The sequence below is a fragment of the Semicossyphus pulcher genome, unplaced genomic scaffold, assembly GCF_022749685.1.
Source record: "Semicossyphus pulcher isolate SPU_LCO1_2020_fin unplaced genomic scaffold, fSemPul1.0.p SCAF_20, whole genome shotgun sequence".
Classification (NCBI taxonomy): domain Eukaryota; kingdom Metazoa; phylum Chordata; class Actinopteri; order Labriformes; family Labridae; genus Semicossyphus; species Semicossyphus pulcher.
In genome coordinates this window covers 20,465,312-20,491,507 of record NW_027211694.1, presented here as the reverse complement: position 1 = coordinate 20,491,507, position 26,196 = coordinate 20,465,312, and the positions used below count along the sequence as shown (strand labels likewise).

Below are 26,196 nucleotides of genomic sequence, written 5' to 3'. Positions count from 1 at the left end.
TCCCATCCAAGTGTGAAACACAATGAATCTAAATTAGTTTTTGTCATGCACCCTCTCCATCTTGCATCTCCACCACCAGTCCCCCATGGAGGCAGAAGGGCCGGCTCAGCACATCCTTCTGGATGTGTAGGGAAGCCCACACTAAACCCAGAGGTTGGATGGTGCAGCTCTAGGTCTCTGTGGCCCTCTTGCCTCTGGCCGTCCAGCAGCACTGCACATGCCTGCCATATCCTCGCCCCCCAGAGGCTGCCTTGATATTTCTTAGTGTTATTCATCAACCAAAATGATGGAGTGCCTGCTTGAAAGTGGAACAAAATATTGAGCTTTTAAATGTTAAAAAGCCTCAATGTACTTAACAAGCTAATGTGAGTTGAGGCATCACAGTTTAAATGTTTTTTTTTTTACATGCTTTTGTATCAGTAAATTAGAAGTGATTTAGCTCCTTTTAGCATTATTCACGGAGCAAAGAGTCAGAGTTACAAAACGCACTGTGGCTGCTCTGTTTAGCAGATGCGGCCCTCGTTTCTGGGTGATGGAAGCTAATTGTTGTTTCCTTGGCGTTACCATGGCGGCTAATTGAATGTCAGCAGCGCAGGCGGCACATCCGTGTGACAGATTAGATCTTCAACAGCAACATGACTCTATAAGCCTGTCTTTTCCTGCGGCCTGTATTTCCCTCTTTTAGTGGTGTAATCAGTTGAACGCCAAGTGTGTTGGAAAAAAGCACCGTGTGTCTGACGAGGTGTTCTGACCTGGTATTACGCTTGTGTCCTGGGTGGGTCTGCAGTGACCTGTAGGTTTGCATGATGCTGCTCTGATGCTGGTCCGTCTTTAACTCTGTTGTTATTTTGCTCTCTCAATTATTTAATAGCAATATGAGCATCACAACACTTTTGTGTAGGGCACCTTCCTGTGCCAGATTCAATCAGAGCATTGCCTGAATTTACCTCTTCTCTTGACTTTGCATTTGAACACAGATTGTGCTTTCCATCTTTTTTTGCTTCTTTTTTCACCTGTTGGTGGGACCATGATTATTGATAGTTCATAGCCTCTGGTGATTCATAATTTCCATCCTCAGCGTTGCGAGATAAAAAAGTAAACACCTGCGCCGGTCTGCAGAGCTTTTAATGTTCTCTTCACGTTGTTTCCCCTGGTAATGTGTACTTTCGTTGACCTTGCTGCTGTGGTTTTATTTTGAAAAGTGGACATGGCCGAGCTAAAATGATTTTTGCAGTGTCTGGAAGTTTTAAACTTACAAAGGTCTTCAAGTTTGCAAACCCAGTGTCAAAATGTTTAATATCTAGGCCTAATATTTTTAAGATTGCAGGGATTGCATTGAATTTCATTCGATTCTGACTTTTCTCGTCAAGTTGTGGAAATCTGATGTGCCTGTCATCCTCTTTTTAAGTCTCTTATCTAATGTTATCTTATGTAAAGTTTTTTTTTTAACGTATTGTGTTAAATACTGAGATGGTATGGAATTATCCACTTTAGTAGATTTACTTTAAGCTTTATACCTGGCTCTTTATGTCTCCAGGTGTCTATAAGTGATGTAGTAGCCTAATTGTAATATTTGATTTAGCTGCTGATTTTTCACAATTACTTATTTTGTCAATAAACGATTAAAAGTTAAAAATGGAGGCTAAAATAATGTCATAAACTTGCTTGTTTTGTCCGACTAAAACCTTAAGCTACTTAATTTGTTGTAAATTACACAGAAAAGAGGCAAACGTGTCACAACATTGTGTTTCAACACAATGTGGATGATCTTTGTAACTCAGCGGTACCATCTTCTCTTAAGCCCTTTCTTTATTTCTTTCTCTTGTCCTCCCTCTTCCCTCTTCAGGAAATCAAACCCCAGAGTCATTACAACCACGGCTACAGCGAGAATGTCAGCCGTAAAAACCATGTGGATGACTACAGCACCTGGGACATTGTCAAAGCCACACAGTGAGTAGATAACATGCGTGTATTTGGTTGTCTGTCATGTCAGATTAAATGTGACAACAAGAGATATTACATGAGTTTGTTTTGTTTCATTGGTGTCATAATTCACACTATGCTCTCAGGAAGTTTCACTTTAGGGCGGCCATTTTTAATTTGAGATTTGCACTTTTGTTATAACATGGTTAATATTGAATATTTGAACTGTAATGACCAGTAGGAGTTTAAAATGTAGTCTATGAATGTAACTTCAGTTAGCTTTTTAGTCCAGCAGAGGGCAATCTTAAAATTCATTATCAGTCTGACCTTTTGCATGCCCTATTGACCCTTCGCATGCCCTATTGACCTATCAGTAAACTAAGCTAATAAATAAAAATGGAGGAAGACGGCAAGCACAGCCTTGCTGATCAGATAAACACGACACAGCTGCATCTGTAAGCAGCGTGTGGAAGTATTTTGGTTTCAGCACGGTTAATGACAACAAAGATATGGCCATTAACAGATTTTATAAAAAGCAGCTCTCTGGCTCTTTAACAAATCTGAGGAGAGGCGACTGGAGCGACGTCAAGACTGCCCGCTGAAGAAACACAGTGCTGTTATACTGTATGACACAATAAGAAAAAGTTCTCAGCTGAGGGGTGACAAACTCTCTTGATGGATATACAAAGCTAACCACACATGCTAATGCTGCTGCCAGAGCTCAGCCTTACACATTACACTATACATGAATAACCTTCAAATTAATTCAAATTTAACATCAGTGGGGGTTTTTTTAAGTTACAGCACTAGTAATATATTGTGCTAGGGCTGCAACTAACGACTATTTTGATAGTCGACTAGTCGGGTAATGAATTGCACAATAAATGAATAGCGCTTATTTTGCTATCAGCTTTTAAATTTAGTTGGAGGTTCTCTTAAGCATGTGTTAACTAACAATAATGACAATAAATATGAGTTCTTCATTTAAAAATATGTATTTTAATAAACTTTGCGGCTGATTTGGCTCCTACTGACACTGAAATATATAAATAAAAGGAAGAAGAAAAAGAGGAGGAGAAAAAATGTATGTTTTAGGAGAACGGTTTTAATGTTGGGGAGTAAAAATGTACATGAGAGATAAATCACACCGCGTGGCTGTAACTTTTGACTGTTAAATTAAATGTTAATTAGTAAAATGTCACAGTTGATGTTTAAAAGAGAGATGCCTCAGGTTATTTCATAGCACTACAGTGTTAAAAGTGAATACGCGTGATGGTGACATAACCGACTAGGCTAATTATCGACAAATCAGTTCGTTGGCAACAAACTCTCTCTGTCATCGATCGACTAATTGTTGCACCCCTATATTGTATACCGCTTTCTTGCTGGTTCATTCAATTGAAGGCACCATGTTTTCAACTGTGGTTTTCTTATTCAGCACATGACAAAGAAGTAAATCACAAGCTCAGAAAAATAACAAGAGGATGTAGGGAGGGAAGGAGAAATATGTAAATGTCTTCCTGATACGACGACGGAAGCTGTGTTTGGTATGTTGTTACATTTGACAGCAGATTTATGTTGTTTTGATTTGAGGTTAGAAACTTCTGCTTAAACACAGCAAGTGCCAAGTGAGGTTACAGTGTGGGTGTCTTCTTTGAGTCTGTTTATCTGTTTAATTTATGTATTTGTACAGCTGTCAGTGATGGGTCTCATCTATTTAATTGTGTCTTAATCTTTGTTTGTGTGTATGCATATGAGGAGACTCTAATCCCTCTCTGTCCCTCTTCCTCAGGTACGGCATCTTCGAGCGCTGCAGGGAGTTGGTGGAGGCGGGCTTTGATGTTCGGCAGCCAGACAAAGAAAACGTAACACTCCTCCACTGGGCTGCTATAAACAACAGGATAGACTTAGTCAAGTGAGTCCAATCAAGTTTTGTTTAGGGCAAATTAAGCAAGAAGCTGGCTCATGTAGGAGATGTGTTTAAAGCATAGACAACTGCATAAATGTTCTTCTCTGTTCTGCTCTTGTGCTTTTCTCTAATTTGTTTAAAGTCGGTATAACTGCAGAATATCAGGAGTCAAGAGCTCTTCTATCAAACATAGTCCTACCCTTTTTTAAGACAGCAAAATATAACTATCCAAACATAACAAGACCTTTGGTACTCATTATTTATGGTGAGCATTTAAAGTTTAAAAGTGTTATCAATGAGCTGTGAATAAGTACATTTCACTTTGTCTGAAGAGACAGACTTCCATATATGGAGCCATCTGATATCATAGGCTGAAATGGGCCTGTCACAGATACATTGGTATAGTGTATTAGTTTTCCATTGTGCACTGATATTAAAGCTTTTTTACAGAAAATATAATGCATTGCTTTGGGTGACTTGCTAGCATGTAATACTCTCATCACTGTCTGCAGCACATGTAGAAGAGTGTTACAGCTGAGCAGTTGGCGGTCCACACTAGGGCTGCACGATATTGGGGAAAAAAGTGACATTGTGATAACTTTTTGTTCTGCAATGTTTTATTATCATATTTTTCATTTAATTCTATTTTCTTCTAACAAAACAAAACACCTCTCATACTTTTATCACACTTGGTTTCGCAACTCTGACAGCCACATGAAAAATTACAGTATTTATTACATGAATACAAACAGACTTTTGGGCTGCAGTTGTCATCTACCATTTCTAACGGCGTTGAAATGTATGTGTAATTAGCGTGATCAGCCCCTTGACACTAACTTTTTGAAACGAAAGCTCACTATATCCTACACACTGTGTGCGCGCTGTAGGACGTCCACTCCGTGAATGGTCCATTTATGTGGCCACCGCATTAACCAGCACCAGGACGAGGTGCCGCTGATAACAGGAATACTCTCAATTGTAATGTCTGTGACGTTGCGTGCTTATTTACAGTTTACAGACAGGCGACACACAGACTCTGCTGCACAGCAGTCAGGTCTTTGTGTGCTCTGGTAAAGAGCTGCACTAATGTGACATCAATGGGTTAATTGCGATTGTGAAACGATATATCGTGCAGCCCTAGTCCATTAGAATTTGTTAAATATGTATACCAATGTTAAATATTCCTGAATGAACTAAAATTATAGACTTAAATGCTTTTAGTCTCCACTCTACTCATCTCTGTCTGAGCATATATTTGGGCTCTTTTCATGACAGCTGCAGTATCACTTCAGGGTTTTGTATTTGTGGCTTGATTTTGCACAGTTGGTGCGATCGCCAGCTCTTGGCATGTGTGTTGTCCTTGTGTGCTTTTCTTTTCGCTCAAAAGAACGGCCAAAAATCTATTTGTTACTCCAGATTTTACAGCCTACTGCAAAATTAGATCACCAAAAAGAGGTGTGATTTATGGGTAGTTGAAGATGTCAGCTGCTGATTGTTTGTGTGTTTATGTTTGCAGGTACTACATATCAAAGGGAGCCATAGTGGACCAGCTGGGAGGAGACCTCAACTCCACACCTCTGCACTGGGCCACCAGGTAACATGTGGATCTGTGTGTTCATTACTGTTAACAGAGAATCCAGTCTGCTGTGTAGTTCACATATTTCACTGATAGACCACAGAGCTGTGGAGGAGCATCAGGCTTCGTGATGAAACAAAAAGTTTTATATCACTTCAGTCCGTGTTAACAAGCTCCCTCCCCCCCTCCCTCCCTCCCTCTGCTTCTGCACATCAGCGCACTAACACGTACATTAGCTTCTCTCTTCTGGTTGCCGGTAAATGTTAGAATCATTTTGGATTGTACTTTTCCAAGGTGAGATTTTAAATTATTAAAAGCTCAGCAGTGCCAAAATCCAGGGCCACATTGCATGTCTCAACGTTCCTGCACCTCTACAGACACACATTTACGTCTGGGTTTATGACCAGATCCTCCATCTCAGTTTGATTGAATGTCTTTTATTCCACTTCATGTTCCACCACCACCAACAGGCAGACAAGGGGCATGAAACCGTCTCACTCTGAATTATTGATAAGCCTGACAACAGGCATCCACAGACACTCAGGAGTCCTGTGTCAACTCCCCCCACCCATGACCAATGACCTTTTAAAAGCCCCCAGCCTCCTCTGCCTGTATGACCTCAGCCGTTCAGACACCTGCTGGAGCTAAGTGCTGGCTGTTAGAGGCTTTGTCTGCTCACGAAGCAGATAGCTGTTTTAACGCCGTGAAAGTGATCGCACACATCTCTCATTCAGGCAGCGAAATAAAACTAAATGCATTTAAATTTTATGTTCTTTTTTGTACCAGTTTCTCTATCTTTATTGCCCTGTGGGGGAAGTTTACATTGCAGACACAGTTTAAAAGACTCAACTTAATGCATGCAATAAAAACATGTAACAAATCACTTGCTGATCCACAGAGACAAACAAAAATGATAAGAGAAGATGGGGAATCAGTCTCTGAATATTGCACCAGCATATAAAGCTACATCACGCCATGCGCAGACAGCACAGTTCAATAGAAGGGAGAGTAATGGAGAGCTGGATCTTTGGACTGTTGAGTTAAGCCTGGTCACCCACTTTGTGTCTGAGTGGGTGATTAAGTTAGAATAGTTTTAACCTTCATGACCCCAAACTGCTTTACAAAAGCTCAAAGAAAAATAGGGGTTTTACTGTTCAGTTATTCAGTGATATAAAGTGATAAAGATAATAAAAATTATCTTCTTAAATGGGTGTTTATTCTTGTGTTTTTCTTCTACCAGACAAGGCCATCTATCCATGGTGGTGCAGCTCATGAAATATGGTGCAGACCCGTCTTTGATCGATGGCGAGGGCTGCAGCTGCGTGCATCTTGCGGCCCAGTTTGGCCACACCTCCATCGTGGCCTACCTTATCGCCAAAGGACAGGTGAGAATCACCAGAAAAGACAAACAGCAAATGTGCTCATCTGACATGAAATACTATGTTCTGCCTGCGTATTTTAGTTATCTTAGGGGAGAGATTGTGAGTTTTGAAAGCAGTTTGTACCAGTGCTTTCCACTAGAGGGAGCCCTTTCACTTCTCTTTTCCACCCCTCTTTTCTCCATCAGCTCTTTCAGTTTGTCAATTATATCTTTCCTCTATATCAGGATGTGGACATGATGGACCAGAACGGCATGACTCCTCTGATGTGGGCGGCTTACAGGACGCACAGGTGTGTAGGTTAACCATTTGTTTACAGAGCGACTTGCAGGTTGGAGCCCCCACTGAATCGATGTGTAGGAAAATTATTTAGTCATAATATTTTCAACGAAATATATCAAGTAATACTACAGTGGCTTTTTCTTTTTTCTTTTATTTCCGCATCAAAAACAGACTATCGGATGTGACGTAACAAAAGGGAGTCCTGCCGATTAATGACGGCTGTAACATAAATAGATATGGATCTAAATGCCAGTCTTGTCATGAAGATGAAGAAATTGTTCATTCATATGCACCAGAGGCTTATAATTATGAGCCTGTTAGGCGTCAAAGACACCAGGAACAGGCCAGGAGGAGGAGAAGTAACAGCCACAGGAGAGACATTGAGCTGTAGTACTACATTTTATGGTGCCACAGTGGTGTGTGTGAGGGAGAGAGAGCGGTGACAGTTTCCTGATACTTGTTTGATATGTGGTTGTGTGTCCCGTGCCGAAGTCCCGTCTCTTCACCTGCACAAACGCACCCAGACACGAAAGCTTGCTCCGTTCCTCTTCCTGTCAGGAAAACGGTGGGCTCGATGTCCTGTCAAGCTCGAATTTGTGCAACTGGCACAAACACAAAATCTAACCGTCATAATAGCTGGTGAAATGCAATGTTAGACGACCAAAATATCTACACTATGCGATACAACCTCTCAGGCGCACTACCTCCTACGTCTGCACATGAGCTAAGGCAGAGACGGACACCGCGAGTCCCTCTTGTGACGTAATATGACGCGATGTTAAAACGTTTTATTGAAAACGGCCACTTTTCCCTCTAAATTTGTGCCTTATGTCTTGTAAATAATGTGAAATCAATGATTAATCTTTTCCACAGCCATTTTTAGACAAGATGTTAATGTAGTAACAAATGTTACCTGCAAGTTGCTCTCTAAGTGTAAGCACAGTTGCTACTACAGATCTATGATGAGTCGCTGCTCTGGCTCAATCTTCCAATGTTCTGTTGGGGTTAAACTTAATTTTCAACGAATTTTAACCTCAAACAAAGAAACTGATGACTGGAAAAAGTTGTGCAGAAGTGCACCTGCACCCAGGTACAAGCCAGAGCATGCTTCTGCTGACTGCATCCACACACATGAACACACACAGCCTCCTCATGTGAGTGGTCAGACTGCTTACAACGGGGAACAGGTCCCAGTTTTGCTGCTCAGCTTCATATGATACTCCATGATAAGCAATTTTAGAGGTGGTGGGCATTTCTATTTATAATTTAGTAATTACCTTATTGATCCAAGAGGAGATGATTACATAATAAGCAGAAAAATAAAGTTATTTAACTGCTTGTTGCCTGTGCAGTATCAGTAATTAGGTCCTGCTACAGTGGCTACTTATCTTAAGTCTCATATGGATCGCCCTGAAATTCTTCCCCTCTGTGTGATAGTGTGGATCCCACCCGGCTGCTACTGACCTTCAACGTGTCCGTCAACCTGGGCGACAAATATCACAAGAACACAGCGCTGCACTGGGCAGTACTTGCTGGCAACACCACTGTCATTAGCCTGCTACTGGATGCTAATGCTAACGTCGATGCACAGAACATCAAGGTAAATACTTCCTACTCCTTCCTTCCCCTTGTTATTGATCTGATAATGGCAAAATGAATGAAAGCAAATGACATTAAGGATGAAATGTAGCCTTCTTGTTATGGTGGATGAGTACAGTCTGGTCTTCTGTTGTTCTTCAGGGCGAAACCCCGCTAGATCTTGCCAAGCAAAGGAAGAACGTTTGGATGATCAATCACTTACAGGAAGCAAGACAGGCCAAAGGCTACGACAGCCCGTCCTACCTGAAGAGACTGAAGATGGACAAGGTAAACACAATGAATGTAACGAAGTACACGGACGATTTATCTCCTACTGCTTATTCGTGTAGCATTAAAGAAACGTCCAATTATAAGGGTAGAATGAAGTGTAACCATCTTTCAGACAAACACACCTATGTCGCTCCCTGTGTAACACCTCTGTCTCAGTTCAGACAGACATGCTCCGACAGGCCTGTCAGCGCTGAACTTTTGCAAGTCCGGGGTTGTGATTACCTTTCAGTCGAAACATGTCAGTTTGACAGGCGTTTACAACTTCTCAAGTCCCCAATCAGACAGTCAGACAGGAAGGAGACGACTCATAAACAATGGGTTATGTTAAACATGACAACTACCGGAAAATGCACTAATAGAGTTTCTTTAACACCGTCCAGTCTGACCACAGTGGGTTGTTATTTAAATGGATCCTAATAAAAAAGAAACACCTTCTACTCTACTTCTTAACATATAAATACTGTCTGTTTGTTTCTATGTTGACGTTTCTTGCATTGTTTTTTGTAGCTGTTTTAACTCTGCTGTAATGTGATGTTGTCTCTCCACTTGTCTGCTGCGATTATTAGTTGAAGAAGGTAAAATTTACAACTAGTTGGCAAACAAATAGACTGTCACTGTGTTTATACAAATTACATATGATAGTTTATAGACTATTGTTTGCAACACAATGAGGTCAGAGGCTTGTCTCAACCTTAGATGCCTAGTGTTAGGCCCGGTGCTGTAGTGAGTAGAGCCGAGGCAGATAGATCGTTTATAGATCCGTATCATGTATAGATCATCTGTAGTCCTTCTAACTTTTTTGAATATATTTAAACTTACAATATTCAAAACTTAATTTGTGTATGAACTACTTATCAGAGTTTACATATCAAGGGTTTGGATACTTCAGTCAATTAACTTTATGTGAAGTGTAGAATCACAGTGCATGGTCCCATTACACTTAACAAAGAAATACACAGGACGAACCAGCCAATAAAAGCAGTGAGATGAAGTAAATACAATATCAACTTTAGGTCCTGTGTCCACTAACAGCGTTTTTTGCACTGGCAGCGCCCACAAGCTCAATTTCAGAGCGCTTCTCACAGGCGCTTACGGTTGCTAGGTTACGAGAGTTGTCTGGCAGCACTTCCGCTTCCCTTGGTAGCGACCGTTAGTCTGTTTTAAATCGCTCTGAATGCTTATATTTGGTATTATTCAAGGACATTTTACAAAGAAAAGATAAAAACGATGTAAAGGAATTGTGTCCTGGCGTTAGCAGCAGCTCTACACCTGGAAATTGTACCCTTAGGATTAGCTTCTCCTCAAGCGCAGCAACAAGAAAACAGCTGAGAATGTTTTCCAGTTGAGGATGCTGAGCGCTGAGAACGCTGAACTGCATTGGTTTTCTGGAGAAAATAGGCACTGCCAGCGCAACTAACAGCATCAGTGGACACAGGTCTTTATGTGCATTCATTTGACTTCACCAAGACATTTATTTCTATTACAATTGATACTGTAACAAACAGCAAACGCAGCTTAAAGTGCATACAAGTAAAAGATTATTGCATCTTTAGCAGCAGTTCCCCTCATAAGTCATTTGAGATTTACTTTGATTTTTTTTCTTTTGACTGCTTTCCTTCATTCTTCCTTCTTTTCATGTCTCCTTTTCCATCACTTGTATGACACATCTTCCCTCTCCTCTGATATGTCCTGCCTTGCTGTTTATTTCCATCTCCCCTGATTTGCCATCTGTCTCCTCCTCCTCCTCTTCCTCCTCCTGCAGGAGTTCAGGCAGAAGGTGATGCTGGGAACTCCCTTCCTGGTCATCTGGCTCGTTGGTTTCATCGCTAACCTGGACATCGACTCCTGGCTGATCAAGGGCCTCATGTACGCCGGCGTCTGGGTCGCTGTGCAGTTCCTCTCCAAGTATGTCTCAGTCACATATCAAGCAATCAATCAGACTTTTTTTTTCTTACAGCATTTTTCATATAGCATCCTTTTATTGTCTTTATTAGAGGGAGAGAGGACAGTAGATAGTGTTGGAAACAGGGGAAGAGAGAACAGGGACTGACACGTGGCAAAGGGTTAAAAGTCGGATATCGGAAGTTGGATGTCCTTTAGTACCGTGGTTCTCACCTGGTGGTTTGAGACCCAAGAGTGGGTCGCGGAGCTGTTTTCAGTGGGTCGTGGATGTGTGCAAAGTCTATGCTGCGCTTTTATTTTGAAGGACATGGGTTTCCTATGACGTGTGTGCAGTAGAAGAGTATTTTCCTCTTCTGCACTGCCACCTCCTGGTCCTTTTGGTTGATTATTATACTGTTGTGTTTTGTGATGTTGACGTACTGTGATGTTTCGTTCCGTCTCAGGTCCAAACTGCACGATATAAATTTCATATATATCGTGATTTGTCGTCAAGGAGGTGTTGGGTCCTGAGGCGAGACCAGTTGAGAACCACTGCTTTAGTACATACAGTCTCTGTGGCAGCAACTCAAACTGTACATGCAAATAGTCTCGCGTGCAAACAAACAGACATTCCACACCGTGTAGTGACAATGACAAATACTCCCTTAAACACACACACACACAGACTGCTCAAACTACAGCCGTCTGGTCCTGCTGGTGTAGTTTGTTGTTCCCCTCACTCACTGTCATCTTCAGACTACAATAACACACATTCGCCAGCTTGTGTTAACTTTATATTTAGTGACATTCTCGGAATACTTACTTGGTATAAAGAGCTTTTGTCATTTCATTAAGAGACGGTGTTTCCAACGGAGTGTCGTCAGGTTATGGGTTGGTTTATTTGTGCTCCTGTCAGACTGTAAGGTTTGCATTTGTCCATATGTGCTGCAGCGAGCAGGTTAAACATCTGCAGGAAGAATGCCTTGATGTACAGAACACATAAGTTATGGGACAAGCTGTATCTGTAGTTGGACGGTTACCTTTGAAGGAAAACTCTGGCTTATTACAATAAAACAGAAATAAGACTTTAATATAAAAAGTTGTAATAAAGTGGAATTATTGTTCATTTATTTATGTGACAGCTAAGCCCCCTCTCTCCTTTCTGTCTCTCTTTCTGCAGGGCTTTCTTCGACCACTCCATGCACAGCGCGCTCCCTCTGGGAATCTACCTGGCGACCAAGTTCTGGATGTACACCACATGGTTCTACTGGTTCTGGAATGATATCCTTTTCTGTCTCAGGCCGCATCCCTTTTGGTTTTGTTCTCTTAAAGAACAGGTTGACATATTTCTCACTGAGAGCTGGATGAGAAGGTCTATGGCATTCTTTTATGTGTATGGGAAACAAGACGCTACACACAGCAGCAGATTAGCTTAGTTTAACAGCTAGCCTGACTCAGTGTAACACAATGGTGATTGAGCCTATGGCCCACTGATGAAAGCCTTTGCATTTGCAGTATATAGTATTATTATGGGCTGGGTGTAGCTGGCAACTTTCGTGGAAAAAATCACAAGCAGCGCCCAGTTAGTGACGCGTTTTCCATCAGCCAGCAGTGGTTGGTCTGCCAGAGAGGGTAGGCGGAGCTAAGCGGCTGCTTTTCCGCTCTCTGCAAGTGTTGCGAGTAAACAGTAATCTACTATGGCTGAACAAACAAAGAAAAGATGGATGACTACAGATACAACTTCAACAAGAAGTGAAAATCCAAAGAAAAAGAAACAAACTCGACGCTCAGATGAAGCAAACAGTCTGAAAAGGAAAACGACCGTCAGCCAGGAAAATCAAGAGTTAATACGAGAAAACTTAAATGAGGACGACTTCCCATAATTTGTTGATTGCAATATGAGATCTTTTATGGTTGTACAGTTAAATTTGTGCTCCAACATTTTTAAGTGCTACGCGTCTGTCTGTGTAATGTAATGAGTTACGTGAATTAAGTCTTTACAGTTTTGGCATTGCGCTGACTATTTAGGAGTGTTATCTGAAGAGACTTTCAGTGTCAGTCATCAGAAGTCAAGGTTTCACTCGAGGACACTTGATCTCAAAACACTGTTAGATGTTTATAATGGTCTATAAACCCCAAATAATAGTGAGGATCTTACTGACTGTGGACTCATTCCCCTACATTGCATGCAACATAAAGCCATGACTCAAGTCATGGTTCAGTCCTCTGAAGCTCTTTCCAACCTCTCAGAGTGATAGATGGGCTCTTCCGTCCACCTGTTTTAGTCTTATTCACCCATAATCCATTTGTGTGTGAAGTCAGAGCTTCAAGACTTGGCTCACAATGTTCACTAGGAAGAAAGACATCAATACAAAGCTGTGTGGTTGTGTCAGATGCTGTCTGAAACGGGCACTTCTTTCTTGGCTTCAGCAAAGTCATACATCTTAAGCCAGGAGCTTTTATGAATCAGTTAGGCCTGTTTGTGTGATCTCCAAGCAGAGAGGATCTCTTTAAAATATTGGCCTGTAAAATAGATTTTTACTGCTGGTGTATTTTGGTTGAAGGACACAGAAGATTATCAGGAGAAGCAGTTAAACGGCTCGAAGATCAGTGAGATTAAGTTTCAGGCATGTTTCAGTAGCTTAAGGTCGGAAAGGTGGAAAAGGTTGATGCAAAGAGCAGAACAAGTTGCTGGAAATGATGTTAAACAAACGTCCCAGGGCCTCATGTTGATTGATGTTTAAGGAAGAATGTAGAAAAGTTTTGCATCCTAATAAACATGAGAGGTTTAGTGTGTAATAGCTGCCTGATGAAGCCGAACCGAGCGACCCGTAGAGGTTCTGTTAGCGTTTTTTGTCCATTGAAGAATTGCCTTTCTGTTCAGAAGCTGCTAATTGCAGGAGGTGAGAGGGGAGTTCTTGTTGATGAAAGGCATTTTAATTTTGTGCCTCATTGCTCCACTAATGGGCGAGAGTAAGATGTCTTTGACCTGAGTGTACCGAAATAGAAAAGTACGCTCTTTCAGTTATTATCACATTCTGCTTGTGATGTGTTTTCAGCTTGTTTTTCATGGGTGTTTGGTGCATCTAGGCAACATAAAATTGATTGAAGGATTATCCTACAATGAAGTACCTGCTGCATAAGCCCGGTTTTCACATCTGCATTCATCGTTAAAGAGCCACCGTTAGGTGACGTTGCATCCTGTATTCTAGTAAATGTTTGCTCATACATCCATCGAAAGTTCCCTCTTTGACTTCAGGCAGCTTCTTTTATGTGTAAAGACATTTGCTTGTGGAAAACAAGTTCTGTCAGGCCTTTCTTCTGCCCTCCAGCTATCAAGGCTGTCATAAAGCCTGAGCGGCTGCCATCAATCTCTTTCTCCCTGTGTTACACTGAAAGACACGATGTCTCATGCTCTCACAGCAGCCGGAGAGTTTCTCCAGCAGCCATGCAGACACGAGATATGATGTAAGCTCAGTCAGGGCACAGTTGGTTCTTGTCCAGTGGCATACTTAATATTTGCATGTATTTAGGCAAATGAAGTGATTTCCACATCAGGGGCACTTTAAGGCTAGATTGCTTTGTGCTTGTTTTAACTTGAAGTTAATAATACACATACAAGTGAGACGGTTAACGCTGCAGCCCACTAGCAGCCACCGTGGTTGAGATCAGGATGAGTTGGAAAGAAAGAAGTTAAAACAAAGTTTGGTTTGCGCTGGAGTGACGGAAAATTAAAAGCTGTTTTACACGGTCAAAATTGAAGGAGGTGGTAAGTCAGTTGTTCAAATCATGGATGAAATGTGGGTAATGGTCTATACTTTTGAGCAATCTTTCCTGGAAGGCATTCATATTTTCACCCTTCATACACCTAGGAAAAAACAGATACATATTTTTGTAAGATTATTCTATTTATAGAGAGGACAGTGGATAGTGTTGGAAACAGGGGAAGAGAGAGAGGGGGATGACACACAGCAAAGGGTCAAGAGTCGAACCCAGGGTCGCTGCATCAAGGACTGTAGCCACTGTACATGGGCCACTGATTTAACCGCTGAGCTAAACCGACGCCCGCATCAGATCCAACCTTGTTTTCGTTCATCTGTTTATATGTGCATTTTTACTCTGTACATAAGAACAAAGAGGCTCAAAGGAAATCTGAAAGAATAAATGCTGAGAGATGGTAACATTTTTGAAAATATATAAACATAATGCAACAATGTGCAATAGAGAAAAATAACTCATGACTTGTAAGAAAATAGCTTGTGACTTATTTGAAGCTACGATGGCGTATTAGGGCCTTTGTACAAACAAAAAAATGGAGCCAGAGGACGAGAGTAATAAACTTGAAAATTCCAAGATTAAAGTTGTAAATTTGCTCGAAGAAAATGGCAGATTTGTGAGAAAATAATGAGCAAATTTATGAGATAATAAAGTCATAAACTTGCTAGAAACAAAAACTAGTAAAATAGTGTTTACAGGAACCTTTTTGAGCCGAGATCCCCCCAAAAAGTAGGCTGGGGTTCACGGCCCCCCTCCCTCTCGATTCACCTGTTTCACTTCGGCGCTCTGCCCTGTTGGCACTGCTGCTTACACGGAGCTCGGTGCATATAGCCTCTCTTCTCTGCACACAAGAAGCAAACTTCATAGTGGAGAAAGACTGAGCGACCCTCTGCTGCAAAGACACAAGTTTCCTGTTTGCCCCAGGGGTTACCATCACACATGAAAGTTACCCACGCACTCATGACGGCTACTAAAACTAAACAAACTAGTATTACAGGCAAAACGTATACTACGTAAACTTCTTTGAATCAGTGGTTTCAGTGGTTTTGTTGTTCGGATGCAGGCTTATACAACAATCGACGACCCCAAGGTTGTGGCTGAATAATATATTGGCATCCAGAGAGAATTGTGCACAAATTTATGACTTTATCATCTTGTGAATTTGCTAGTTTATTCTCGCAAATTTTTACTTTATAATTATGTAAATTTGCTAGTTCACTCTCGCATATTTGTAACTTTTTTCCTGCCAAATTACCACTTCCACTTCAAGCTAATGAGACTGAAACAAAAAAAAAAACAGCAGAGAAAAACCATCCGATCTGTATGCAGTTATTTGAAGACTTGCCCTTTCCTCAAATGTATCAATGAGGCGAACGTAAGTGTCAAATTTAAGTGTCACTCTTGTTTCTTTGAGGTTTGACTAGAGGTCATTTAATAGCTTCATCTCATGCGTCCTCCTCTATGTTATGGCATTGGCTAGATATTTAGCCTATCACCTGTGAATCTTAATTTGCCCAAGACCTGTTAATGACCCAACAGTCGTTTTCTCCACTGATCTGCTGGCAGTGTGTTTAAAACTTGCCTTAAATCTGGATGTCGTAAACCTGTTAGAGGAGAAGCTAAAGGTGATTGTTGGAAGCATAATGATGCTTTTAACCCCATCTTAAGTTCCTCTTTGTATTCTTTGGTTGGTGTCGTCAGGGGAGGCATCAGTTCTCTCTCTCTGACCCTTCAGCGCTTGGTTACATAACCTGCAGACTGAGGCCCAGCATGAGTTACTGGGTGAGTTCCACTCTTTGTTTGAGGCCAGCAGTTTAAGTGAACATTTAATGAACTTGGATTCGAGGATAAGAGTATAAAACATTTCATTTGTGTCATGGGCTGAAAGATTCCAACATCTGCTTCAAGACTTTTTACTTAATTTGTGACCTTTTTATTGATTAACATAAATAAGATGCAGTGTAGAGAGACATGGTTTCATCACCTCTCTGTTTGCCGGGGTAGTTATGCAGCCCAGTATTTTGCCTTCCAGGTGAAAACCTTTTATCCACCAGTTCTGACCCACTTTCTGCCTGCGTGAGCTCATTTCCCTCCTCGGGCCTGCGGTTGAAATCAGATCAAATGACAAAGGGTGGAGCTGTGAGACTGTGCTTTTTTGTCTTCTCCAGACTCGGATCATATTTAACCTTCAGTGGACTTTGCTCATAAATGCATTTCAAGCAGGTGAACGTCTCACACTAACAGAAAGATGATGTTGGAGTGAAAAAATTCAGGACAGAAGCCTGAAGCTTTTAAAGGACACATTACCCAATGCAACCTTCATTAAGGGGTATTCACTAAGACGTTGACGGTGACGTACTGTTGTCATATCCTGATTTGAATGTCAGTGACAATAATATGAGTAGCTACAAGATAGCAGGACAGCAGGAGATCTTTAAAAATATGTGACGTCAGCTGTACTCGCAAAGGCATCCGCATCGTACTACACTAACTTAGCATTAAGGAGGACCAGGCGTACTAAAGACCGGTGCATCTTGCCTCTGGTGCTTTGTACTGCTGAAGCATACATTTTACTATAAGAAGTACCACTCTGATAAATCTGTGTCTGACCCTCCTGCTCGGCCTCTCCTGTCATTATATTGAAACCTGGTCATGCACACCTCACCATTTAAAAGATAAACTGCTGCTAGCAGGAGGTGATGACCACGTTTCCCTGAGTCGTTGCATCGATCATCTGCGCCATCTCTGCATCTCCATCGGTCACTGAGTTAGTAAAGCAGTGAGGTGCTCTGGGGAGTGTTTGACTCATCAGGTCATTTCAGGAGGTGATGGTGTCATCACCCTGCTGTTTATGGAGATACTTATGAAGATCAATGGCTTCATGTGGTCTTCAGAGGCCTCTGTCACTCTGTCGGTGCGAGGAAAGTGCTTAGCAGTGAAATATCGGTGCTGTAGGACGACCACAAAGGTTATCGGCTTGATGTTGGGGCATTATTGTTATTATTATGCTAACAGTGTTTCCCTGTTCGCTTCTTCAAGTAACTACCTTTCTAACAGATCACTAGCGAAGCAAACCCTTTAGTGAATTAGGCCCTTTGTATCAAACATGCTACATCATAAAGGATTGCTCAGCTTTTGCTAAACCTGTGCAAATGACACATAAAGACGCCTCATTCTCGAAGCGCACACAGAGGGTTGAGTGCACCCCCAAGTGCCCTGCAGAGCAAACAGCGTCTCTGTGCTCTGGTGCCGTTTGCGTGTATTTAAAAGAGTCATTATGCAGACATTCAGGGCAAATTTGGCACCTTTCTATGCAAATACACCTTGTTGCAAAAAGCGTCTGATTCACAAACACCAGCGCTAACAGCGTAAATAGTAAATAGCATTTAGCTATGTCATCATAAAAACAGCGCTGCAAAAGACAGAGACCACAGCTCAATTGAAATTGAATTAAAGCTCCAAAAAAACATCCTCACAACATAATTTAATTTATTTTTACCTTCGTATTTGACCAAATATTTACAAGATTGTTTACATTTCTCTTTGTGCTAATTAGTGAATGTCTGACTAAACAGCTACATGTTAGCATTGTTGTTGTGAGTCTGCTAGTATGCTGATGTTGAACGCTGTGCTCAGGACAGCTAAACAGAAGGGCTGGCACAGCACAGTCTTGTTTCTTATGACACTTTTTACACTTTCTCACCTTGTGGAAACCTGTGAGATAGATTTGGTTTCCATATATACATATTTGGCAGGTTTAACAACTGTTGTAGTAACTGTGCAGGTGTTTCATTTTAAGACTAGAGGAAAAGGATCAGATATGTCTTCTACAAATGGTGCTCGCCAGCCATTGTCCACCCTCAGATGATCTTCAAAAGAGTGTGAAAGTTGTTGGACAGTTGGCAAAATGTTTGTTTTTTAATTTTAGATATGTAATCAATAAACAGGCAGCATGCACAGCCTCTTTTTTTAGCCAGATACCTGGAAAAAGGTGTATTTACAATGGCTTCAGTAGCACATGTCGCACAGTAGCACAGCGCTGATTCTTGCACCGTCTGGGTCCCTCCTCATAATTTGGCTGCTTCCCTGATTCGGCTGAGTCATGCACACCTGCGTGACTGACTCACTAATAATCAGTTTCAGTGTTCAAAAGGCCGGTTTACAGCTATAAGTGTGTTGTTTGTATTCATGGAAGGAAGTCATGATTGTGAAACGGTCCCTCTTTGACCGGGTGAGTCGAGATGAGACAGAGCAGCTCTTTGCCTCACAGTCTGCCTGTAGTGAAAGTCTGACTCAGAATGATGTCATTGTACAGTAACATGTTTACCGACATTTGTTGAAAGGTTTTTCTCTGTAACAATATGACAAACCAACTCTTCATCCTGCACAGAACTGAGGTAGATGACAGAGCAAACATAAAGTCATTCCTGGTTCTCATCAGCTGTGTGGGGAGGGTTAAAATTTCACATAGCAGATAACCTGCTCGTATTAATGAGTAGCTGCTTTGTAGGAAGAGACGAGAACCTTGGGAATTATTAATTTCATATCACATGACTTTGGACAGAGCCAGGCTGCTGTGCCTACAGTCTGGATGTAAAGTTTTGTAAGTCTGCTTTGGGTGTGTAGGCAGGAAGTATAATGTAGCTGTGGGTTTTCTGGAGCCTGTATTTCTAAACATTTTGGCAAATTAGCGCCATTAAAAGTAAGCCAAATAGTTAATATGGTTGACTTCAGACTTGAACAATCTTAAAGCATGTCCGAGTAGTATTGACCAATCACGTATCAGCAGGCTGCGGCGTATGCAGAAAAAACAGTCCGTGAGGAGAGCAAAAGTATGACATCACGGCTCCTATCAGCGGCCATCTGACGATGATTTACCATCTTATTAATCTCTCAGACATCTGCATGCTAACGGCTAACAATCTGTTCTAGGTCTAAAATTCAGCTTGAGATAAATCCACGAAAGCCGCTCAGCGTTTAGATTTCCCGACTTCCTCGAATGCATCAGAAATGATCGATCCTTCCTCCGTTCAACAAACTTCTAATTTTAAAGTGGTTTTCTCTTGAGGACCCGACAAAGCTTCATTTTGACTTTTTACTAATCTGCATCATGATGTTGAAATTGGCTGGCTACACACCCGGCATGTTCAATGTTGTCCCCAGAGGCTACATCGTTGTCAGACTATAGCCGATGGGATCCGAGATTTATTACTTACAAACCAGAGAACAAACTGTACGCATGGTTTCACTGTTGTTGTAGGAGCCATTAGATAACTGTAGGTAACAGGGAGGGCTGGATGGAAAGAATTGCGACAGTTGCGACAAACAGTTCCTAAGACTTTCACAGTACCTCCACTGTGTCCATGAGCAGGCTAACTATAGTAACTTACTTCATGCCTTCGTATTCAGCATACAGACATGAGAGTGATACCTATCTTCCTGTCTTACTTTCATCAAGAAAACCAATAAGCATATTACAATGTCAAAGTACGCCTTTTACTGAGTCATAAAACAGCTGTTTTATTATATGTATATTATATTGTCAGAGTGACAGTTATTCAAAGGATCACTGCACAGTGATGAATGCTAAAGATCTGTTGTAATACAGTTCAGGTGTCATGAGTTCCTTACTGACTTCCTCATAATAATAATAATTAATAATTAATAAATTAATTAATTGTTAAAAAGAATACCATTTAGTTGTTGTAAAAGTTGTGTGCATACGTGTCTTTAAAATAACAAACAAAAAGAAGTAGGAAATGTCAGTTTGTTCGCCATCTTCCTTAACCTTCCTGCACATCTCCCCTTTGCCACCGTCCATGTTCCCTTCCTGATAAACACGCTGGCCCTGTTCTACAACTTCGGAAAATCCTGGAAATCGGATCCGGGAATAATCAAAGCTTCAGAGGAGCAGAAGAAAAAGGTAAAGTTACGGGACAGAAACGAAGCAGATAGTCTGTCTTTGCATTTTAACCACTTTTTTTGCATTTCAGTCGAGCGTTTAGATCACATATCCTTCTTTTCTTTTAACTTGATCCTTGTTCCCACATTGTATCCTTACGTCACGTGTGCACTAACTTCCAGTTCACCACAGAAAGCTGCTTAGAATTCACCGGAGAGATCCCGGCTGCTCGGTGGCTGATTCTCTGGCCCGCTGCCCGCAGTCGCTGCCGTGCCTCTCTCCCCCCTCTGCCCCTCATTATCACACTCTAATGGAGGACAACAGAGGCTCTGCTTCTTAACCAGGCCCTGTGATTGATGAGGAGCTAAATTTAACTTGCATTGTTAGCACAGCGCGGCACTCACTACTGTTAAAGCTGGTTAGCCTCCTCAGATCAAAGGCTTCAAAGCTTTCCTCTCCCTGCAGAGGAACCCCTTCCACCTCTTGTTATCCTCTGAATAGTTTGTTAAGGATTGTTATACGTTTAGTTTATTTGCACAGAGATAAGCTGCAAAGGCAGGCTGCTAAAACACAGACAAGGGAAACAATTATTATTCTTTGTGCAGATGAGATAAAAACCAAACCCTGTATGAATAATATTTTACCTTGAAAGCAGAATACTGTAAATCCCGTCGTAGCTTTTGTCCTGCTTCACTGTAAATCAACCGAGCGTCCAGACGCTCAGCTGGAAACCCCAGCCTCAGCTTGTTCACTGTCAGTAGGTCTATTGTTGCGGTGCCAAATAGACCTTGGCAAGATGAATTTCTCAGTAGTTCATTCATTTTTCTGCCATGTCTCTGTCTGCCTGTTTTTTTTTAATCCTGCTTTTGTTTCTTGTTTCCTCCTGCCAGACAATTGTGGAGCTGGCAGAGACGGGCAGCCTGGATCTGAGCATATTCTGCAGCACCTGCTTGGTAAATCTGACTTCTCTCTGACAAGACACTGAAGATACACACTAAAGACAATAGAAGTAATACGATGACTTTGTATGGCTGTTTCCTTACAGATACGGAAGCCCATCAGGTCCAAACACTGCGCTGTGTGCAACCGCTGCATCGCCAAGTTCGACCATCACTGTCCCTGGGTGGGCAACTGTGTCGGTACGTCAACAACAAATGCACTTTAAAATCAACCAGCTGCTAAATAATGAGTTTCAATAGTTCCATATCGAAGCAACATTTCTGTGTGACAGCAACAGAAAACCTGCTACAAGAGATGGACACGCAGGGAAACCTTAAAGAGTACTGTTTCTCATGTCACAATATTCTTGTTTTTTAAAAAACATTCAGCTATTTGCCTGTGTCCTCCCTCTCTACAGAGTTAATCATTAAAGGAGAAGTTTGATATTTTTAAATATTGATATTTTTTGCTGCTGACTGGCTCAGATTGTTACTCCGGGTGACAACATTACGGAAATGATCCCTACAAACATTGTCCTTTTTTAAATGAGTAAGATCCTTTTTGTGTAACCACACACAGTGACATTTCTAGGTAAAGAAATAAGATGCATCTAAATGTCTTAGGTCTACTAACTCGATAGATAGCTGCCCGCTTGGTCCCTGTGGTCTTGGCCGCCTCCTCTCGTTTATTTTGGGCACATGAAAGTCTGCAGCACAGCCTGTTGATCAGAGGGGGTGAGTCCTCCAACGTGGTTACACAGCGTTGTGTAGTGTCCGAGGTATCATCCCTGGACACGCCTGGCCATCAAATACAAATGCTTCATCTTCATCGTCAAAATCAGGTGAATATTCAGCCATGGCTTTTGAAATATATCCTTGCTGGCAGACCTCTACATAAATAAATCCTCTCTCCAACTCTAACTCACACTTCCACCGTCCTGTTCAGGTAACATCTCACCACCTGTGGGATTTCAGAGCGAGACTTCTCCTTGAGCGAGACTTCTGTGTCTGGTTACACGAGAAGGATCTTACTCTTTAAAAAAGGACGATCTTTGTAGGGATCATTTCCGTAATGTTGTCAGACACCTGGAGTAACAATCTGAGCCTGTTAGCGACAAAAACAAGCACTTTTAGTGATCGGGCACATTTGCCCTGGATTATGTTGTAGGCATTGCGGCCATATCGCGTCTACGGCGGGAGCTCTCTACTGGAACGTTCCAGCCTACCATCTGTTGTCACCATGTCGAGTTTCTGGCGACTTCCTCTTCTTATGTGTGGCTTATACAGAACATCTCAAAGCAAACAAGCCCAGAAAATAAGAAACAGTAAAAATGAAGCACAGAATCACATCACAATGGACGATGGAGAAAACAAAGAGCCGGAAACACAAGTTGTAAAGGAAGCAAGCGTGTGTCCACGACTGTGTCACGTGGCGTCTGTGAGGCAGACAGGAGACAGCGGGGGAAGGAAGGAGTGCAGGGGGCTCAGGTGGTCAGAGAGACTCAGGAAGAAGCTTTAAACGTGTGGAAACCGTCTGAACAAACAAGTCCCGCCTCTTCACTACTCTGAGCAGAGTCCTGGAAAAAGATTTGAAGAGTTCTTCAGATGTTCTAAAATATAATAAACAGAATAAGGAGCAGGTTTATCTGAACTGACGGTTTAAGAGGGCAGATAAAAATCAGGGGTAGTAGCTCCGTATGGATCCTGTGTTTTTAATCTGTTTAAAAGATACGCTTACATCCAGCTTTGCCAGGTTTCCTACATAGCATGGAAAAGTATGGAATTGCATTTCCAGGTCTGGAAAAGTATGAGGAAAAAAGAGAGTGTGGGCATGTGTGTTTCCAGACTATTGCTGCTACTGGGTTTCTAATAATACTTTCCTGTATTGGTAGTTATCCATAGATAAACAGCTTCATGACGCTGCTCGTGGTCTAAAACTCCACAGGGAATCTTTCATTTGTTTCTGTCCTTTCTTTATAAGTGAACCTGCTTGTACAGTAGAAACTAGAGCTGCTGTTTTCATGTATTTTTATTGAGAAAAAAGACTTCATGTTAATGTTGGTAACTGGTTTGAATGAAGCAGAAATGTCTGTAAGGTTTGTGTGACGCCCCAGTCATTCTATCTTATCTCCACTGCTGTTCAGCTCTTTCATTTGCACTCGTCTGCATGAATTTGTATATTGAACAGTGACTCTATTGCGTTTGGCTTTTTAGCGTCCCATCAGTGTGGCTCTATTGATGCCAGTGTCTGTTTGTCCATCTGAACACAGCTTTGATCCAGACAGAAATTGAATTGCCATAGGATTTGGTGCAGATACTTGTGTTGCTCTCAGGATGAATAGTTCTAACTTTAAAGATGGAGTGAGTCTCTGCCTCAAGTGAAGGAGTTTAAGTATCTCAAGGTCTTGTTTATGAGTGAGGGTAAAATGACAGACGGATCGGTGCAGCTTCAGCAGTAATGTGGGCGTTGTACCAGATCGTCGCGGTGACGAGGGTTCTGAGCCTGAAGGCAAAGCTTTTGATTTACCAGTCGATCTTCGTTCCAACCCTCACCTGTGGTCACGAGCTTTGGGTAGCGACCGAAAGAATGAGATCACAGGTAGAAGCGGGCGAAATGAGTTTCCTCCGCAGGGTGTCTGAGCTCAGCCTTAGAGAGAGGGTAATGAGCTCAGACATCCAGGGGGAGCTCGGAGTAGTGCTACTACTCCTTCACATCAAAAGGAGCCAGTTGAGGTGCATTGCATCTGATTAGGAGGGCTGAACAATTAATGGAAATCACAATATGGCTTACTGCAATTTTCAAATGGCAGTAGGTGCAATATTTGATAAAAGTAAAATATGTGTAAAAATACCATTTCAATTTAAATATTGTGCTGCAGAGATGTTCGGGCCTACGCATCATACTCGGACGTATCCTTTCTAAATCGTTCAGCCCTACTGATTAGGATGCCTCCTGGGCGCCTCCCTTCGGAGGTTCTCCGGGCACGTCCAACTGGGAGGAGACCCCGGGGCAGACCCAGAGCTCGCTGCAGGGATTATATATCCCGCCTGGCCTGGGAACGCCTCGGGATCACCCAGGAGGAGCTGGAAAATGTTACTGGGGAAGGGGACCCCCGGGTCACCTTGTCCTGGATAAGCGGAAGACAATGGATGGATTTTAGTGCTTAGCAGCAAAAGTTAGCATATTTGATTAAGACGAACATGCTAAACATCAAATGCTAAACACTTACTGTTCAGCAGGGCCCATTTACTTTCATCTGACCATCCCTCCTTTGTGCAAGGATCGCAAAGTCACAGACTAAGCTGATGAGAATGAGACCTGACTCGTTGTTTCTCCTCTTCAGGAAGTGGAAATCACCGCTACTTCATGGGTTATCTGTTCTTCCTGCTCTGCATGATCTGCTGGATGATATACGGCTGCATTTCCTGTGAGTAGAAAAACATCCTTTTAAAAATGTCTCCCTCGTTTCACAGTCAGCTCATTCTGTTGAGTCCTTCACTTTCTCTCTCTCTGCCCTCAGACTGGAGGATCCACTGTGCCACCACCTACGCTAAGGATGGATTCTGGCTCTATATCACCCAGATCGCCTCCTGCTCCCCCTGGATGTTCTGGATGTTCCTCAACAGCATCTTCCACTTCATGTGGGTGGCTGTGCTCATCATGTGTCAGCTCTACCAGGTCTGGGTTTACGTTTATTACATCACTGTTTAGAAGAAGGGTTTATGATGAACTTAAGTGCATAAGCAGGGATTCTTGTATCCTGAACATATTGATAATTGTGTTCATTTGTTAGAAATCAATGATGTATATGTCTGTCGCTGACCTCTTCCCTTTAACGTCTCTTAGATCGCAGCTCTGGGAATCACCACCAACGAGAGGATGAACGCTCGGAGATACAAGCACTTTAAAGTCACAGCCACGTCCATCGAAAGCCCCTTCAAGTAAGCGACCTTCTGTTATTTGCTCACGGTGTTTCTGTGCTCCGCTGCTGTTTGCCTGTATTTAAATGAGTCATTATGCAGACATTCAGGGCAAGTTTAGCCCCTTTCTATGCAAATGAGCCTCATTGCAAAAAGCGTCTAATTCACAAACTCCAGCGCTAACAGCACCGCGCAGTTAAGAGAGCTGGTGGTAACTGCGGCGCAGTATTATAAGGGCTGTCACGCTCTGAGTGTACACTGATCATGACGACAATTCAAATACAGTAAAGAATGTTTTGTCACTATTATTATATTCGGGTCATTAACCTGTCCTGGGCTTCTGAGGCTCGACCCCGGTACATCCAGACAAACATTCCCACATGTGTAGAGATGGTCTGGAGCCGTTACACCTGACAAGTGATTATAATATCTGAGCTGCTATTGAGATGCAGCTGCGTTACAGACAGTGAAGCTAGTAAAACACCTGTTGAGTCTGAGCTTTACAATTAACTGTTAAACGAGCTGCCCCCTCCTCCCCATGCTCATCCGGTCAGTGTGCAGCTCAACTAATGCCTGAGAGCGCAGCACGGCGCAGCAGAGAGTGGAGGTGCAGACAGCTTCTCTCCACAATCAGACACAAAACAGGAGCAAACTGCAAAACTTTATGGTGCATTTGTGCTCGAATATCATCAGTGCAATTTGTTTGTGAGCCTTGCGGGCCTTGACGGGGCAGATAGCGGGCACAATTTATGGTGCTATCAGCGGCCACAATTCATTCTAATGGATTCCCCTCTCAGTGTCCTTAAAGGAGTTCTACTACTGCATGTGTGTAAACAGTG

General features: G+C 42.2%; 1 protein-coding gene across 1 annotated transcript in view; it reads left to right on the top strand.

Moving 5' to 3' along the window:
- Nucleotides 1-26,196, top strand: part of zdhhc17 (zinc finger DHHC-type palmitoyltransferase 17) — a 37,513-nt gene that overhangs the window by 7,918 nt on the left and 3,399 nt on the right. The window contains exons 2-16 of the mRNA XM_069670893.1: nt 1,847-1,950; nt 3,716-3,838; nt 5,349-5,426; nt 6,649-6,793; nt 7,015-7,079; nt 8,507-8,669; nt 8,810-8,935; nt 10,701-10,843; nt 12,000-12,100; nt 20,395-20,519; nt 21,389-21,451; nt 21,544-21,637; nt 24,781-24,864; nt 24,958-25,115; nt 25,284-25,378. Coding sequence (XP_069526994.1) covers nt 1,847-1,950; nt 3,716-3,838; nt 5,349-5,426; nt 6,649-6,793; nt 7,015-7,079; nt 8,507-8,669; nt 8,810-8,935; nt 10,701-10,843; nt 12,000-12,100; nt 20,395-20,519; nt 21,389-21,451; nt 21,544-21,637; nt 24,781-24,864; nt 24,958-25,115; nt 25,284-25,378 — 1,667 coding nt within the window. The remainder of the gene's footprint in view (nt 1-1,846; nt 1,951-3,715; nt 3,839-5,348; nt 5,427-6,648; nt 6,794-7,014; nt 7,080-8,506; nt 8,670-8,809; nt 8,936-10,700; nt 10,844-11,999; nt 12,101-20,394; nt 20,520-21,388; nt 21,452-21,543; nt 21,638-24,780; nt 24,865-24,957; nt 25,116-25,283; nt 25,379-26,196) is intronic.